Source organism: Melitaea cinxia, chromosome Z (assembly GCF_905220565.1).
Source record: "Melitaea cinxia chromosome Z, ilMelCinx1.1, whole genome shotgun sequence".
NCBI lineage: Eukaryota > Metazoa > Arthropoda > Insecta > Lepidoptera > Nymphalidae > Melitaea > Melitaea cinxia.
The window spans coordinates 16,110,343-16,128,611 of NC_059424.1; the positions used below are offsets into that span (position 1 = coordinate 16,110,343).

At 33.3% G+C, this 18,269-nt stretch overlaps 1 protein-coding gene across 1 annotated transcript; it reads right to left on the reverse strand.

Moving 5' to 3' along the window:
• On the reverse strand, positions 1-18,269 carry LOC123669019 (EF-hand calcium-binding domain-containing protein 1-like). Its single transcript, XM_045602691.1, has 5 exons — positions 18,149-18,269; positions 17,122-17,191; positions 14,070-14,250; positions 12,335-12,445; positions 1-230 (listed from the first exon to the last, which is right to left on the reverse strand). Exons 1-5 carry the CDS (start codon positions 18,267-18,269, stop codon positions 45-47), a joined length of 669 nt encoding a protein of 222 aa, XP_045458647.1. The 3' UTR covers positions 1-44.

The following is an 18,269-nucleotide window of genomic DNA, read 5'->3' on the forward strand; positions in this document are numbered from 1 at the left end:
AAGATATTAAAATTTTATTTTTTATCAAACAGCCTCTTTATTATTCACATTTTACCCCAAGTTGGACACCATGTCGTTAGAAAAGCGTACACGGCAGGCCTTTCTGGAAGACAGTAGCCTAAACTCTCAAGCAAGGAGGGTGTTTTTGTTACCGACGTATGAAAATCTTGAAAATTTATCACGCCGTCTAAATCAGCATCCATTCGCTTAAGCATGATGTCAACGAATTCCTGTAAAAGAAATTTTATCTTTACCAATAGTATAAATTTGAATATAGTTGCTTATCTCCATGAAACTCGGTACGCGCGTATGCAAGAATTCCAAAATGTACATTTATGCTTATTTTTATTTAAAAAAAAATAGGTAATATAAAATATGTACATTACAATCATTATTCATACAAAACTGGTGCATATGAAACCGCAAAGTCGGTCAGCTGATCAGTTTCAAACGAGTACCAGAAAATTTTCATACGAGTAATTAAAGCTTTTTAACTTATTTCAAAGATTTGCAGAAATCAAATCAAATACAGCTAATTCAATCAAGTATATTGAATTAGCTTTAAACCAGTTTAAAACAATTTTTCCCTTATATAATTTATTTAATTATTTTGACACATCACAAGCCTAACTAAATTAAATAAAAGGACGGGTATATATTTGTTAACACCAGTCATTCGGATACAATTTTATTTAGCAACAAGTGTATGTGTACCAATAAACGACGTGAGTGATATTTTTTTTTAAAGTCTGTGGCATATCATTGCAGTTGATTATTTAAAAAAAATAGCAAAAACAATGGTAATAAAACATGGAAATAACCTTAAGTAGGAAAGAAGACAATATTTCTTTTTGAGGTCTACGCACGTTTCATGAAACATAGTATATAACAATATAGATATTAAAAAAGTGTTTTTATAAGAAATACGATAGTTAGAGCAAAGAGTTAGGCTGTTAAGAATATAGCTACAGTTTCGTTACCTATTTTTTTTTAAGCACTATGCTCCCTATGATTAAAATGCCGAAAATACGTTTGATGAAACTTTATTTTTTATTAAATCTCAAAACCAAAGGAGTCGTTATGATCACATACAATCTGCAAACTAACTAAGTATATCCAAAAAAATTCACTACTTTATCAAAATGTGAATTATAAGTACGCTACATTGATCATTAGGCTGTCCCATGCACAGCCGAAATAAAAGCTAGTGTCATATATAAATAAAAATGTATGTCGCTAAGCACATAAACTCGAGAATGGCTCGACCAATTCAGCTATTTTTTTTTTTTTGTTGGTTCCTAAAAGCCCACAGAAGGTTTTAATACTAACAAAAATTAAGAAAAAAATTTAGTGGACAAATTGAATTTTTACTATTGACTATTGACAGAACGAAGTCTATCCGAGCAGTTAGTATTAAATAAAACACGACATTACCTAAAACCTTAGTTTTACCCGCGTAATGTTATTACTGTTTCTCGTCAATTGACCATCATGATTGAATTCTCAAGAGTTGACCTTTCTCGATAAATTTTACTTAGTGTCGCTTTATATGAACAATGACTAAAGCAAGGATATAAATATAATTTATAAACCTAGACTTCAATAAATAATAATGCTTATTTTAGCTCGATATGTACTCACTACTTGGTATTATAGGAATAAACAAATATTTTAACATAGACACACGGTCGTCTATTTTTAAGGTTGCAACATTTTTAGGTCACAGACGGCGGCAAAACAGACTGTTTTTAGTTTCTGTTAGGGATGTAAAGAATAGTGGATTTATCATATTTGTGAATGCAAATGCGAGAATTGACTTTTTAAATAAATTCCGATTAAAAGGTATGACATTTTGTATTTGGAGATAATTTCTCTTTTATACCTAAAGGTTCTGCACCGTCCATAAGTTTTGGATCGTCTAATATCCGAACCGCCGGGCGTTAAATGGAGTCAAGTTGTTGGAGTTGTTATTGGATCTCCTGCCTAAATTTTTGCACAGCTCACACGGGAAGTGATTTGAATTTTCTAAAGCAGAGGTCGATATTCCGATGTGAAGTATGGTCCCACCCTGCTCAGAATTCTCAACGTTTTTGCAGCCGCGGGCGTTCCCAGAACTATGTAAAGTCGGAGCAAAAACAAATCAATATACTCAATAAGTAATAGAAAATTAAATTACCTTTATTTACTGCAACTTTTGAAAACTGAATAACTTGAGTAATCAGTAGGTTCCGATCTTGCGTCGATTAACCTTGCTCATGAGATTTCCAATTCTTAGTGTGGCTGCACTTGTTTTATAAAGACATTTAATATAGATTGTCAGAAATCGGTGTAGTTAGTTATAAAAAGCAAACGTTTATATAAACGATGCGAGAACAGAAAGCAGCTTATTTCGATGAAGGGATTCCCTTGGATCGGGTTTTAACCGCGAGATCTAAGCGGCTTGCCTTGTCTTCATACTTCAAAGGCTTATTTTAAGACATAGTCATTAATTAAAATTTTGTGAGAACGTTAATTCCTTAGATTTATACATCAATTAATGACGTATTTAACACAAATGACACATATATAAAAATTTTGTGTCACGATGTATGTTCACGATAAAATCCGAAACTACTGAAACAATTTTTATCAAATTCTGTAAACATCTGTAATTTGGCAAATAGGTTAGTTTTTATCTCAATTAATAATCTCAATATATATAATATAAAGTATCTGAAGTATATGTATCATCAGATAACACTTTCATAATGAAAAGTTTAGTTGCAATAATAAAAATATGTATAAAAAGTACGTGTGGTAACTTCTATTACATTGTATTAAAATGTATTTTTTTAAATCTATTATAAAATAGTCACATAACAAGTTTGTTTTATTAGTAAAATATCGATCGCGATAGCTCGCATAATTTATTTATTTTTTTATATTTGTTTACTACGACTTTAGTATGTATTTATCGGATAGTTCTATAATATCATAATAGATGGTGGTAGATCCACCGATGGTGGATGGTGGTGGTTTGGCATCTAAGTTGCACAGATATCCGGTAGATGGCACCGTATTTCTATTTCTAGAGCATAGATGGCGCGTTTGAATATAGAATTTAGATATATTTTCATGCTTATAATATATACTTACTTACTTACTTACTCCTCTGGCTCAGCGACCCGAAGTGGATCTTGGCCTCCGACACCAAGAGTCTCCAGCGGTCCCGGTCCAGAGCTATCTCGCGCCAGTCCGCTGTCACCAGCTCGCGCAGGTCTCTCTGTACCTCGTCCTCCCAGCGGTATTTAGGGCGCCCCACGGGCCTACAACCGTCAGGTTTCCCCAAGTACGCCCTCTTCGCTGCGCGATCGTCTCCATCCTTACTACGTGGCCGAGCCAGCGAAGTCGCGCTGCTTTGGTTTCTCCGATGATATTGGGTTCAGCCTCTAGGTCTTTAATCTCTTGGTTCTTTCTCACCCGCCGTCTTCCGTCAGCTTCTTGGGTCGGCCCTAAAATCTTTCGGAGTATTTTCCGCTCTGACACAAGAAGCTTGTTCTCTTCTTTAAGTATTAGTACCCAAGTCTCGCATCCGTACATAAGGATTGGTCTGATTACAGTTTTGTATATCCTAATCTTAGTTTTTCTGCCAAGTAACTTAGATACTAACACCTTATGCAGGGAGGCAGTACATCTTAGGGCATTTTGAATACGAGTATCAATCTCGAGCTCTCTCGTATTAGTGTCAGTTACAGTGCAACCCAAGCATTTAAATTTATCTACGCCTTTGTAGACTGTGCCTCCCACTACAAGATTTTTGCGTGGTACACGAATGTTTTTGAAGCGCTTCATGTGAAGGTATTCGGTTTTCTCCTTACTTATCCTTAAGCCGATCCTAGCTGCTTCCAGGTCCAAGACTCTCACCACATTTTTGGCCTCCTCTTCACTTTGTGCAAGCAGTGCCAGATCATCGGCGTATCCTATTACCCTATGTTGTGCATTTAGCTCTACACCGCTAGAAACTGCCATGATTTTTCGTACGACGTGCTCAAGGGCCAAATTGAACAACATAGGCGACAGAGCATCTCCTTGTTTAAGTCCAGTTACGATGTCAAATTCTTCCGTCAAGTCGTTATCCACTCGGACCCTCATTCTGCTTATACTAGTGGCCACTCGAATCATCCGAACCAACTTGTTCGGGATTCCGAAATCACCAAGTATGTTATACAAGGTACTTCTATCTATGCTATCATAAGCCTTCACGAAGTCCACGAACACCGAATGGATACTTTTCGCGACCTCTTTTCCATTAACTGTTTTAGTAAGAATAACTGGTCTACAGTGCTGCGGTTACGTCGGAATCCACATTGATAATCACCGAGAATTTTTTCGGCATACGGTTCCAGTCGCTTCAACAATACGTAGGAGAAAATTTTGTACGCAGTAGGTAGTAAGGCGATTCCTCGATAATTCGTGCACTTTTTCTTGCTTCCCTTTTTATGAATAGGACAGATAACTCCGATATTCCATTTGGAAGGAAGTTGTTCCGTTTCCCACACCTTTCTGATAAGCTGGTATTTTTTTTGTGTAACACATATATATATATATATATATATATATATATATATATATATATTGATATATGTAATTATTATATTTAAGAAATATATAGATACAGATATTCTATTCCAGAGATTCTTCAATCTACGTAACAAAGCAATGATAAACACTTCAATCGACTCGTATAGCTCTTATAAGTCTCTCGTACGATACGTAGATTAATATTTAAATTAATCTACGTATCATATGAGAGACTAATATTTGTCACAGTATATTTGTGCTACAATAGATCTTCATACTCCAGCAAAATATACGTAGCGGTATACTTAAATATTACTATGTAACTAACTGCATTTAGCATTAGGTGACCCAGTCTTTTCGGGTACTCGGGTAGGTACCACATTTATTATAAAGGATAGCCACTTACAATAAGCACTCAAAATTAAGTTAAAACACTGAATTTAAAATAGACGTCAGTAAAACACACTAAACAATGGTGTTACAGCATAATCTTCTATATAAATAAAAATGAATGTTGCTAAGCGCATAACTCGAGAATGACTCAACCAACTCAGCTAATTTATTTTTTGTATGTACCTTAAGGCCCACGGAAGGTTTATATATATATATATATATATATATATTCCATTAAGGTTTCCAGGAAGGTTTATATATTTTCCATTTCATAAAGATCGGATGGTTATTATGAACTGTTAGTGTAAATCAGTGGCGTAGCGTGCCTTGGAGGGAGGAAAAATTAATTGGGGGCCCAAATGACGGGTAAAGGTAAAACAGAAATGCTTTCATTAAATTAAAATAAATATTTATTAATTAGTAGATGCCCGGACAGACTTCGTTCTGTCAAAAGTTAATAGTAATTTTTTTTTATATTAAATCCTTCCATAGACCTTAAGGACTATGCAAAAAAAAAAAAATTAGCCGAACCGGTCAAGCCATTCTCAAGTTATGCGCTTAGCAACATTCATTTTTATTTATATAGATTAATAAGCGAAGCAAATACTTTGTACCCCTTTTTACGAAAATTGCGCTGACGGAGAAGTATGAAGTTTCGTACACTTATAGTTTATATAAAGAAGGAGTGTAAAATGCTATTTTTTTTTAATATGTATAAAAATATATTAAATCTATAAAAAAAATACTCAGAAGCATATTATACTCTTATAAATTGAAAAATTGAAAAAAAGATTCTTTATTTTCATTTTTTTATTTATTTATTTATTTTTTAATTATGGTTGAATTTCGACCTCTGGGCGAGCAGTAATTATATTAAAATATTGAACTAATGCAGCAATGCGCTGCGTAATAACCACATGACACTTCGAACGCACAAAATGTGACACTTTATTACATCGCACAGGTAAATCTATACAAGGTTGAAAACTATCTTGGTTCGATAATATAGAGTTAGAAACACTACCTGTTGATATAAATATGCAGTAATTAGCAAGAAATTTACGAGTATCTGCCTCAACTCCAGGTAATTAACCAAGATTCTCGCTCGTGTATCAAAAAGCTTCTCTAAACTTAACTGTTAATAATTAGTATATCGTGCATAGTTGACATGGTTTCTCAAATTACCCATAACATGCTCCTTATGTGCACAATGAAATTTACTAATTTAAGAGAATTTCTTAGAACACGTAGCCAACTTGTTTATTATAATGCAGAAGAATAAAGCTGTATATATTTTGTAAGATTTTAGAAAAAAAAACTTATCCCCTCGTTAAGATTTTCAAAAATCATTTTTTAAAAGTATCTGTACTATAAAATAAAGAAGAAAATTTTAATTAATTAGATTGACTAAATATACAATTTAATTGGATGTGTGGCTACGGCATTAACGAATATAGCCACCCCCTCTCCTCCCGTGGGTGTCGTAAGAAGCAACTAAGGGATAACACAGTTCCACTACCACCTTGGAACCATCCAACTGCTGGCTTTGAATTACACAGGCCGAAGACGGGCAGCAGCGTCTTAGGTTCGACAAATCCAACCCTGCGGTCACCAACCCGCCTGCCAAGCGTGGTGACTATTGGCAAAACACATGACTTTGCGCCATTTTTGGAGGCCTATGTCCAGCAGTGGACTGCAATAGGCTGAAATGATGATGATGATGACGATGATGATGAATGATAAAATATAAAATGATTTCAAGGTACAAATCTAATAATCAATATAACCTAAATATAATTACTAAACACGTAAAACGAATCGAAAATATTTGACTAGCAGGAGCCTAAGAAAAAATAATCTAAATAATAAATAATTGTAATAATAAAGTGTTATGCTAATAGCGATGAGTAGGCGGAAGAGATAAGCAGCAGGCGTATAATATTGATAGAAAATCACGCACATCAATCAAACACAAAACAAGCCGCCACGCGGTGACAGGCACAAAACCTTAAAAAAATTATATTAACTGATCAACTATAAACATCTCGTGCAGTGTCCACATTTATTATAATAATAGGTCGAGAAGAAGAGTCTTTTCGTTTTTTGTAGTAAAAAGTTGCGAGAAACGATTTTTATTTGTAAGTAGCTATTGTATGTAACTTTTATTCGATATTGATATGATGTATGAAGGAGACATTTTAAAAATGAAATTAAAATGTAACAATAACATTGCTGGCAAACGAAGAAAAACCGACTTCAATTACATCGACAAGTAATACAACGTAGGTAGGCGAAAAAATAATCAAGTAGATACGCATTATCAAAGATTACTCCAAAAGTTGTAATTAGACCTCGATGAAATTTTAATGTGATCACATGATAAACATCGGCTTTCGATTAAATTAAAAATCATGAAATCGGTACACCCAGTAAAAAGTGCTGCGGCTTTTCGATGGTTTCCCTTGATTTATCTGGGATCCCATCATCATATCCTGGTTTCCTTATCATGATACCACACCAGGAATATCTCCTTTCCAACTAAAAAATAATTATCAAAATGGGTTCATAAACGACAAAGTTATCTCCGAACATACATTTTCACGGCTTGATTCGTCTTTTAACCGATTTCCAAAAAAGGAGGAGGTTCTCAATTCGACTGTATTTTTTAACATGATCTCTTTCGTACATTCTTATAGTAAGTGATCCACTTTTCATCACCACTGATCAATCTCTTTAAAAATGGATCGATGTCATTACGTCTTTAGAGAGAATCGCAAATGAGTAGGTAGATTCATTAGTTTTCTATCAGTGAGTTTATGTTCCATCCATATATCGAGCTTTTTGTATAGCCAGACTTTATCAAATGGGTCAAAACTATTTTATGGTCAATTCATAGATCTTCAGCTACATTGAAACTACTCAAATGCGATCTAGCTCCACTGAACGATCATAGCAAAATAAATGCATTTTTGGTGCCAAAATTTTCTGATTGAACACGCTTGAACTAATTTTGTGATACTCTTACTGACAATGCATTGTCTAATACTATTAAACGAGCAATACTGAAGTAAATACGACATGACCACATGATAAAGATCAGCTTTTGATTAAATTAAAAATCATCCGGCCGATTTCCCACCCGAGCTATTACAATTATATTGACAATTGCAAAATTTACTTTCGTATTCTAACAATATTGTAGCCATTTTTTCATTGCCTAAAAACAGGGATGTAACGACATTTTCTAAAAATGATTCCTAGGCTAGATGGATTTATCGTCCCCGAAACCTACTATATACTAAATTTAATGAAAATCGTTGGAGCCGTTTCCGAGATTCAGATTATATATATAAAACTAAATACGACTAACGACTAATTTTAAAAGTTGTCTAATTGTGTTTATCAAGACACTAACTAGCCCACCCGTGCCCACTTCGTTAGGCGTTAATTATTATTTTTGTGATGCAAATATATAGTAGAGTTTTTATCTCGCTCGCTTGGAGTGGCTGTTTGTAATATTAAAATAACCGTTATTTACTTAGTGCATATGGATGGTATACACGATACATATACTAAAATAACATTTTTTACAATTTTTGTCTCTCTGTCTAACTGTTTAACCAGCTAATATCTGAAACGACTAGACCGATTTTGACGGGATTTTCATCGGCAGATAGCTGATATAGTAAGGAGTAACTTAGGCTACTTTTATTTTAGAAATTTGTTTATTTTATAACTCTGCGAACTGAACAATACATTTTTCGTTAAATTCCACGCGAACAAATTCGCGGGCACAGCTAGTAAATATATAACAAAGATAATCAAATTTACTTAATACCCTTGAATTATAAACAATGTTCAAGTAACTTATAAATGTTTCTTATCACCTGTTACGAACTTTACGGGCATTATAATTATTATAATTAAATTTGATATTACTTAATTATAAAGTAATAAACATGTAGTAAAGTATGACGTTTTTATTTGAACTAGTGGTCGCCCAGAGATCGAAATTCTATTATAATTAATTTAAATTAAAAGTTTGAACATTACTGCCAACAGAGTCAAGGACTATACTTCTATAATAATAAACAAAATAGTATATATGCGTGGGTACAATTCATGGTAGTGTGTGTAATATTTTTTATTTATTTAATATATTTTATGCATAATTTAAAAATATATATTTTAGAATTTTGCACTCCTTCTCTATATAAAGTATAAGTGTGCGAAATTTCATATTCCTCAGTCAGCGCAATTTTCGTAAAAAGGGGTACAAAGTTTTTGCTTCGCGTATAAATATATAGATAAAAACTAACTTAATAGATATGTTTTCCATATTTTTTTTCTTTTATATTGTACTTACAATATATTAATGCAATACAATATAAACATTAAAAATACAATTTAAACTTTAAAAAAAGTGTATATATATTCTTAAAGCCGCCAATACCGCTCTGGGGTAATGGTGCGTGCGCCATGTATGCACCTAAACACCGTCAGTTTGCGGGTTAGAATCCCGCTCGGGTTTGATATCTTTATTTGTACAAATATTTCTTTCCAATTTGGATGTCTGACCTTGTGGGTTTCCCTACCGTGCTTCGGAGAGCATGATAAGTTGTCACTCCTGGTTGTTATTATATAGGTACATCTGACAGCAATCTTTAATCGTAAAAGGGAAGGAACGAATCCGCAGGAGAGAAGCGTGGGTAATTATGATCCAATCATTCTCGTACATGGAGAAAGAGGCCTATTCAGTCGGATGTTACAGGTGAATCGTATATTCTAAAAGCTGTGTCCTTAAATAAACCACATATTGTTTGGAAATTTAAAAAAGTAATTCATATGATTAAACGTTTTAATTATCACTTTCATCTTATAAAATAATTAACAAATGTATCACAGATCACCTCAAGATCTGTGCGAAAGTACTGAAATATTGTCGGTTCTATTAAAATTCGATAAGATTCAAAGTAACTTCTACGTAAACCTACATTAAAATAAAATAAAAAATTCGTTTCTTTGTTATATTACAAAACAGTACACACAGTATACCATCTCTGTAAGACACTAGAGATAAAAAAATCAATAAGGTTCTTTTCTGGAACAAAATATTTTCTTCAACGGGACTATTACACACGCCTATTTAGGTTCATTTGAATATCATAGATGGCGTTAGTAATATATAAAAGTAAAATATAACATTAATTCCTGTCTGAAATACTAAAGCGCCATCGTTTGATAAAATGGTGAATTAATAAAATGACGGCCTTTTGGAATTTAACTGGTTTTCTAAAACCTCAGTCAACTAAAGGACTAAGTGTTTACATCACCACAGTGTAACGCTGTCACCTACTTTTACCAATCAATACAGGTGTTTTGAAGTAGTTTGGCTTAGGTATACTGCATTTGTTACTTGTTGCATTGTCCTTGTCAAAATTGTGAATAAAATAGATATTTGTTGTTAATGACGCTGAAATGTAAGACATTGAAATTGATAAGTTTGACAGGTCTCTAGTAAATTGGATTATTTTCAAACGATGTACGAAGAGACAAATACTTCAAAATAATGAAGCATTTTATTTTCATGCCCATTACAATGAACTTAAACGAACATAATACAAACACAATACTACAAATAAAAAGGTGTGTTTAGGGTTTGGTTCCTCTCTGAATATATGCCTAATTTTTGAATTTACTTTTGAAAAAAATAAATAAATATTATTTTAAAGTGTTATTGAGCCGCAATCGGTTGCAAAAATATATTTTTCGTAATAAAATGTAGCTCACTAACTAATGTTTGCAAACTTTTGAATGGGGTGTATTTTTACTTATGAAGAATATTACCAACAAAAACCTTTGTTTGGTATTAAGAGTTGCGGCACGTGGTACAATGCAGCGTCCTTTCATTTGATTTTAAATTATCTCTTAAATTTTTTCGTCCAAATTAAATATCTTTTATAGAATTCCATTAAAATTTAGACACTTTGTACACCATGATAGGACATGTCACGCAACGCCTTAACTCGTCAACGTACAGTGCCGTATTGTAAGGTCTACTAAACCTAATTTCATCTGAATACAAAAAATATATATTAGATGTATACTTATATAAAAATGTAACAAAAACTTTTACCTCTTTTTACGAAAATTGCACGGACGGAGGAGTATGAAATTTCATACTCATTGTTTATATAGAGAAGGAGTGCATATACTTAAATTATCTATACACATAAATGAAATTGGAGTGTCTGTTTGATATATTAAAATAACCGCTTTTTACTAAATTCATATGTATGTGTATACACAATATATATACCAGAAAAACATTTTTTATAATTTTAGTCTGTTTGTCTGTCTGTATGTCTGTCTGTCTGTCTGTCTATTTTTTCCGGCTAATCTGTGAAACGGCTGGACCGATTTTGACGGGGCTTTCACTGGCAGATGTGACAAGGAGTAACTTAGGCTGCTTTAATTTTAGATTTATTTTAATTTTATAACTCTGCAAACTGAACAATAACTATTTTGTTAAATTCCACGCGAACGAAGCCGCGGGCACAGCTAGTGCATAATAAATATATTAAATAAAAAAAAATATTACACACACTATCATATATATGATAGATAGATAGTGTGACTCACACGCGTCAATCAAATTGAGAATAGATTATAGACGATAGATTAATATTGTCTTTCAAACTTATAATTTAAATTAATTATGATCGAATTTCAACCATTGGGCGACCACACTTTAACCAAAATTTAGATATTGTACAAATTAAATATTTAAAACATTTACGGAATGTACGCAACATATAATAATAGAATTGAATAACACATACAGTAGAAGAATGTTTTATCACTTTTTATTTCAAAGTAACTATGGAAACGGGAAACCGACAGCGCCGTGTGAGGTTACGATAAGCACGCTAGAATACTTTTATTCATTTCCCTAACAATTGATATGAAGCCGCGCCTCACAAAGTATGGTAGTATTATAGGATTTAAATTGTATCAGCCGTAATAACCACAACTACCACTTAATTATTTTTTCAAACATATTTACATACCAATTAATATAAATTTAATGACTTATTTATCACTTAAATTCTTACCATACCATATTGAAAAACAACTTACCGTACCACAAAGTAATAAATTTTGAAACAACAAAATATATTAATCCAATAACTATACGAATTGAGAATTTTTTTTTTAAACAAAGTTATTCAGCCTATTAATATCTTTCTGCTCTAAAGTTAAATTAATGATAGTATGCGAATGGCCGATTAAGCTCGATGCCCTTTATGATAATAAAAAGTTTAGTCCGCCAAGCGGCTCGACTACGGAGAGATACAAAATGATAAAATTAAGACAGTACCTTAACCGCCTCCTCAACGTCATCATCTCTTGAAGCCTTAGCTATGCTTTTTTTCATTAACTGGTACATTGTTTCCCTTCTTAAATGTCCTTCACCTAACAAATCGTAACACTGAAAATTAACAAAATTATTAGGTCCAAAATTCTCAGTTCTTACAGTGTACATATAAATAGATATGACGAATCGTTTGTGGATTTTTTTTTTGTAATTAAGACTTTTAATAGAATATAATTGTCAAGATATTTAAGAGTATTAGTTATTTATGGTTGTTATTTCACGCTCACAAGTTGTGACTTAATGGTGATGTTCTACATTCTGTAATATTATTTATATTCTAGCTTGGCGCGCGGTTTCACCCACGTTGATTTGAGGAAAAAAATAGCCTTCCTTCTTAAATTCTAACTAACCTTTCTTTTTAAATAGTTTAATTTTTTTTGTTGTTGATGCCGGTAGAGCAAGCAGTGGATCTATAAAATGATATATAATTTATACAATACAATACAAATAAACTTTATTGTCCAACCAGAAACAATACATGTAACATAAAATAGGCAAGAAAAAATAACAAAAAAAAAGAAATGTACAAAAGGCGGTCTTATCGCTAAAGAGCGATCTCTTCCAGACAACCTTTAGAAAAAGGACATGAATATATACTTAAATAGACATACTTACAGGCATGACACTACATATACATACATAAACATACATGTACATACATATATATAATATAACTAATAGATGTTGTTGTTGTTCACGGGCTCTTTTCCGCAACTCGACGTCTTGGTGCGCCTTTTTTGCGTGAAAATAACTAATAGATATTATGAATATAAACGACAGAGTGCAAGAGAAGTATATGACTAAATGGTTTTTTAATAATTAATTAATTTACAAAAAACTAAAGCAATAATACTTTTTTTAGTTGCCGATGCCGGTAGAGCAAGTAATTATCTATAAAATGATATATAATGTATGTGGAGTAATTGTGAGGTTTTTCCTAAAAAGGGAAGCAAACATCTTAACCTTGGCGTATTAATATTTTATATATATATATATATATATATATACTAGCTGACCCAGCAAACGTTGTTTTGCCATATATATTATGAAAATTTAGGGTTGTATGTATTTTTTGATGCTAAATCATAGTAAAATAAAAAATAATTTATCAAAAATTAAAAAAAAAATTAGGGTGGACTGCCCTTAACATTTAGGGGGATGAAAAATAGATGTTCGATTCTCAGACCTTCCCAATGTGCACACAAAATCTCATGAGAATCGGTCAAGCCGTTTCGGAGGAGTTTAACTACAAACACCACGACACGAGTTAGTAGATTAGTTTGTAAAACGTTTAAAAAAAACAAGTCCTATAGGTTGCTTGTTTAGAGCCACAGATAGAGAGCTTACAATCACAGAGCAATATTTAACGGGATCAGTTACTGTCAAGGGCCACGGCTTCATGCATGTACTCGTATGTATGTAACATTTGAATCTTATAACGCGACACTTTTAACATACATTCGAGAGATAGTTTTGATTAGCGTCTGTTACTTGCACACTATGCAATCTAATACTAAACGCCGTTCGATTTTTTTTTTTAATTTTTTTGCTCTTAGTTTATGTAGCTACACTTATTGTGTTTTAAGATTTGAAATAAAATATGCAAGTTCAAAAGGCTATACATAGCTCTGTGATTTCTCGATCTCATAATATATGCTAAGATTTAAATGCATCGAACCGTAAAAGCATACGTTATTCTTTCTTCCAAACTGCCACGCAGATACAAAGACATAGCTTTAGCAAAGGTTGCCATCGTTACATAGGGAGAAGTGCCTCGATCAAGAGCGACCATCACTCGCTCCATCATATAGGCATCCGTCATGCCTAGACCGGTATGTAGAACGTCTCGAAAATGAGCTCTAGAATTTTATTAAACTAATTTAAACTAACTGCACTAATGGATTTTAACTGCATCCTTTTAAAATTGCGTGTCTGTATGTATACGTTTTAAATTATCATAGGACAGGTATCAAAACCAATGGTCGAGTAATGACAGTGTAAAGGAATCACAAATATTATTCATATGTATTTTCATAACTTTTCTAGCACAAATTTATTACATAAGATGTTTTTTTTGTAAAATAAGAAGCGACAAATGTATTGAGAATCTGAAATGGATATATAAAGAACATTAAATTTGCAAGACTGACGACTGATATTTCTTCACGGTGTTTCCTTCACAGCTAAGAGCAAGATAACTTTAAATTAAATAAATGTGCCTGTTACAACTCTTTCTCCATGTAGGAGAAAGATTTGAGATTAATCCACCACGCTGCTTCAATGCGGGTTGACGGATATATTCTCTACTATGAGTAACGATCGCTATTATATGTACATGATAACAACTGTGATCGACGGCGTAACGTGCTCTTCGAAACACGGTGAGGAGACCCACAAAAACTGTACAACCGTCAGACCACGGCAAGTATCTGTATGGCCAATACAAATGTTGTCATGTGCGGGGATCAAACCCGCACGTCCAGCGCAACAGCCACAAACAAGTGCTGTGACCGTTGTGCCAACGCGTCGATCACAGTTAAATAATACTGTTTTCAAGCAGTGTTGTGTTCCTGTGGGGGACTAAAGTGACCAGAGCTCCTGAAGAGAATTGGGGATGGGATCGGAAATGTACTTGTGATGCCCTTGGTGTTGCAGACGTCTATAAGTTAAGATAATCGCTTTCCATCAGGCGAGCCGTACGCTTTTTGCCGATTTAGTTACATAAAAAAAATATTTTTGTATATTAATTAGTGCCTGACCTTTTTTCGAGCTGCTATACCTATATTTAAAATAATATTTATCCTGTACTTTACAAACAATTCAAAAATCATAATTATAAATGTCACCCTATTACTAGAAAGCGCAGATAATAATAATACGACAATGCTACTAGATCGTTCAATAAGTCCCGAGACTAACCTGGAAATGGCGCATATATTAAAAACTCTTTTGATTTTTAAAAAGTACTGGCTATCAATACAAGAATATGTGTCAAATTTTTAAAAATGGAATAATAAAATTATTGATTTTGAAACATTTAAGTGACGCTACGGTTGTAATTTCGATACAATGGAAAAAAACGAGTTTCGCGTGTTGATAAAACATTCTTTTTTAATGGGAAAAAATACCGTTGAAGCACAGCAATGGCTTATAAAATGTTATGTAGGATCAGCTCCCTCTAAAGCAACCATTTGTCGGTGATATGCCGACTTCAAACGCGGTCGCATGTCGCGGACACCAATGATGGGGAACGCTCAGGTCGTCCAAATGAAGCAGTGACTCAACAAAATATTAACCAAGTCCTCAAAATCGTATTGGAAGATCGGAAGATAAAAGTGCGAGAGATAGCCGAGATAGTGAAGATTTCAGCTGGTAGTGTTTTCACTATTTTACATAAAAATTTGGCCATGAAAAGGCTTTTTTCTAAGTGGGTGCCGCGTTTGCTTACAACTAATCAAAAGGAACAACGTATCAATGATTCAGAGCGATGTTTGGCGCTGATGAATCATAATAAAAAAGATTTTTTACGTCGGTATGTAACAATGGATGAAACCTGGATATACCATTTCACTCCGGAATCCAATCGGCAGGCAGCGGAGTGGAGAGCGGCTGGTGAAAGCCGCCCGAATCGTCCAAAGACTCAGAAATCGGCCGGTAAGGTTATGGCGTCTATATTTTGGGATGCGCATGGAATACTTTTCATCGACTACCTTGAAAAGGGGCAAAATATAAATAGTGACTATTACATGTGCTTATTGGAGCGATTGAAGTACGAAATTGCGGATAAACGGCCTCACATGAACAAAAAGAAAGTGGTGTTTCACCAGGACAACGCGCCTTGTCACAAGTCTGTGAGAACGATGGCCAAAATTAACGAATTGGGCTTCGAATTGCTTTCTCATCCCCCTTATTCGCCAGACTTGGCCCCCAGCGATTACTGGCTGTTTGCAGACCTCAAAAAAATGCTTCAAGGTAAGAAATTTGACTCAAATAGTGAAGTTATCGCAGCAACGGAGGCTTATTTTGAAGCCAAAGACAAATCGTTCTACACACATGGGATAGAAAAGTTAGAAAAGCGTTGGAGGGACTGTATCGCTCTTGGAGGAGACTATGTTGATGAATAAAAATTAATTTTATAAAAAAGACCTTTTTTTAGTACTTAGTCTCGGGACTTATTGAACCACGTGTTAGTCTGGATTTGTTTCCACTTTCTTCGAGATTTAGGGTTTGTCTCTACTAGGATAACTGGGCTTTTCTATATAATACTTTTTAAATTTTTCATACCTGTACACACTTTAACTATCAACTTAAGTTCCAAAGCTTTATCACGCGTAGAAATAAAGAAATGTTTTACACTCAATGGCTTTCAAATAGGACTCAAGGATCCCGAATCCCAAAAAAATTTTTTGAGAAAACTAAACACACATCACACTCAAAAGGTCCCAGCAGGATGAAATCGTGTATCAATAGTCCCGAAACACACACAACATCAATAAAAATTCCCAGACTACGAAAAATATTTGTACAGTGTATAAAAATATTAATTAAGTATAGTGATTGTATTCACGAATACATATTAATAATCGCCATTATTTTAATCCCGATTAATATACGCATAAAACGATTCGTTTTTCTTACGAACCGTTATATTTCAAACACAATGTGTTCGTAATTTAATGGTTCGTTCGTTAGCAAAACGTAAAGTTTTTGGGGATCTGGTATTAATGTACCTGGAAATTAAGTCACTGGCTGCGGGCTTTTCATCGCGCTTTTGAATTTTGAAGAATATGACCATTATTTCTGCAAATAAATAAGTTACAAGTTAATACACTACAAATTACTACTAATACTTCGTACGTTGAATTAGCATCCTTGATTAAACATTTAAGAAACCCTAATACTCTCTGGTACTTGATGGCGTAAAGAATATGGTGACGACATCTATACAGTTTTAGAGTTTCTCATAAATTTTGAAATATAAATTCACCTGACGACATAATTATGATGCAGTAAGCAAACAATTACTGAATGTTTTAAATACTAACCATTGGTATAACAGATTCTAAAGAGATGTTATACTTTAATCTGCTTAAATATTATGAATAATAAATGCATTTCAATGAAACAGTTATTTATTATTATAGTGCCTACTCCAATTTATTAACATTTAAAAGATACGGACGTGACTAAGTGACAGCGATGAGTGAGTTCTCTTATTCGAATAGGGTGTGATTATTTGTTTTTTTTTAACTTCACCTCAGATAATTTGAATTAAAGCACGTGTATGCGTATAATTAACTAAATTTATTAACTAGTGTATAAATTAATATACGTCGCTACATTTGTATCAAGTGAAATTTCTGAATGGAAAATGCCTAAGAGTGATTTTTTTTCATCGAAAATACAAAATATTGCGTAATGTATTCTATCTCACTCTCTTATATAAATGTAAATATATTTTTGTTTCTTTATTAACTCAAAATCGCAAAAATATATTCAATATGCTATGATAAAGAAAAAGTTATAACAACTTTTAAACTTTCGCGTTGCATTATTATATTTTAATGTTCACACGAGACTCCTCTGACTCGTCTGCCTGCGACCACGGCTGGTGTAACCTGGCCGAAACGTCAGGCCTCAAGGTAATATATTTTACCTTAAAAAAAATTTTGTTCGCGTTAATCCCCGTGTGAACATTAAAATATAAAGAAAAAGTTTTCATATATATAGAAAATAAAGAAATATTTAACAACTCACTTTCTAATTCATCAAACGTGAAATGCGTTTCTTTCTGTAGTTCCATCCACATGGAACTATGTTTCTTCCTGAATCTTATTTCCTCCATGGGGTCCAGCGCTGAATCCAATGAAGCAGACAT

Excerpts from the sequence above, each read along its gene's own strand:
- LOC123669019 (XM_045602691.1), bottom strand. The coding sequence starts at position 18,269 with ATGTCTGCTTCATTGGATTCAGCGCTGGACCCCATGGAGGAAATAAGA. Across the intron at positions 17,192-18,148 it reads CACGTTTGATGAATTAGAAA|AAATAATGGTCATATTCTTC; the intron begins GTGAGTTGTTAA and ends ATTTATTTGCAG. Across the intron at positions 14,251-17,121 it reads GCCAGTGACTTAATTTCCAG|AGCTCATTTTCGAGACGTTC; the intron begins GTACATTAATAC and ends ATAAAATTCTAG.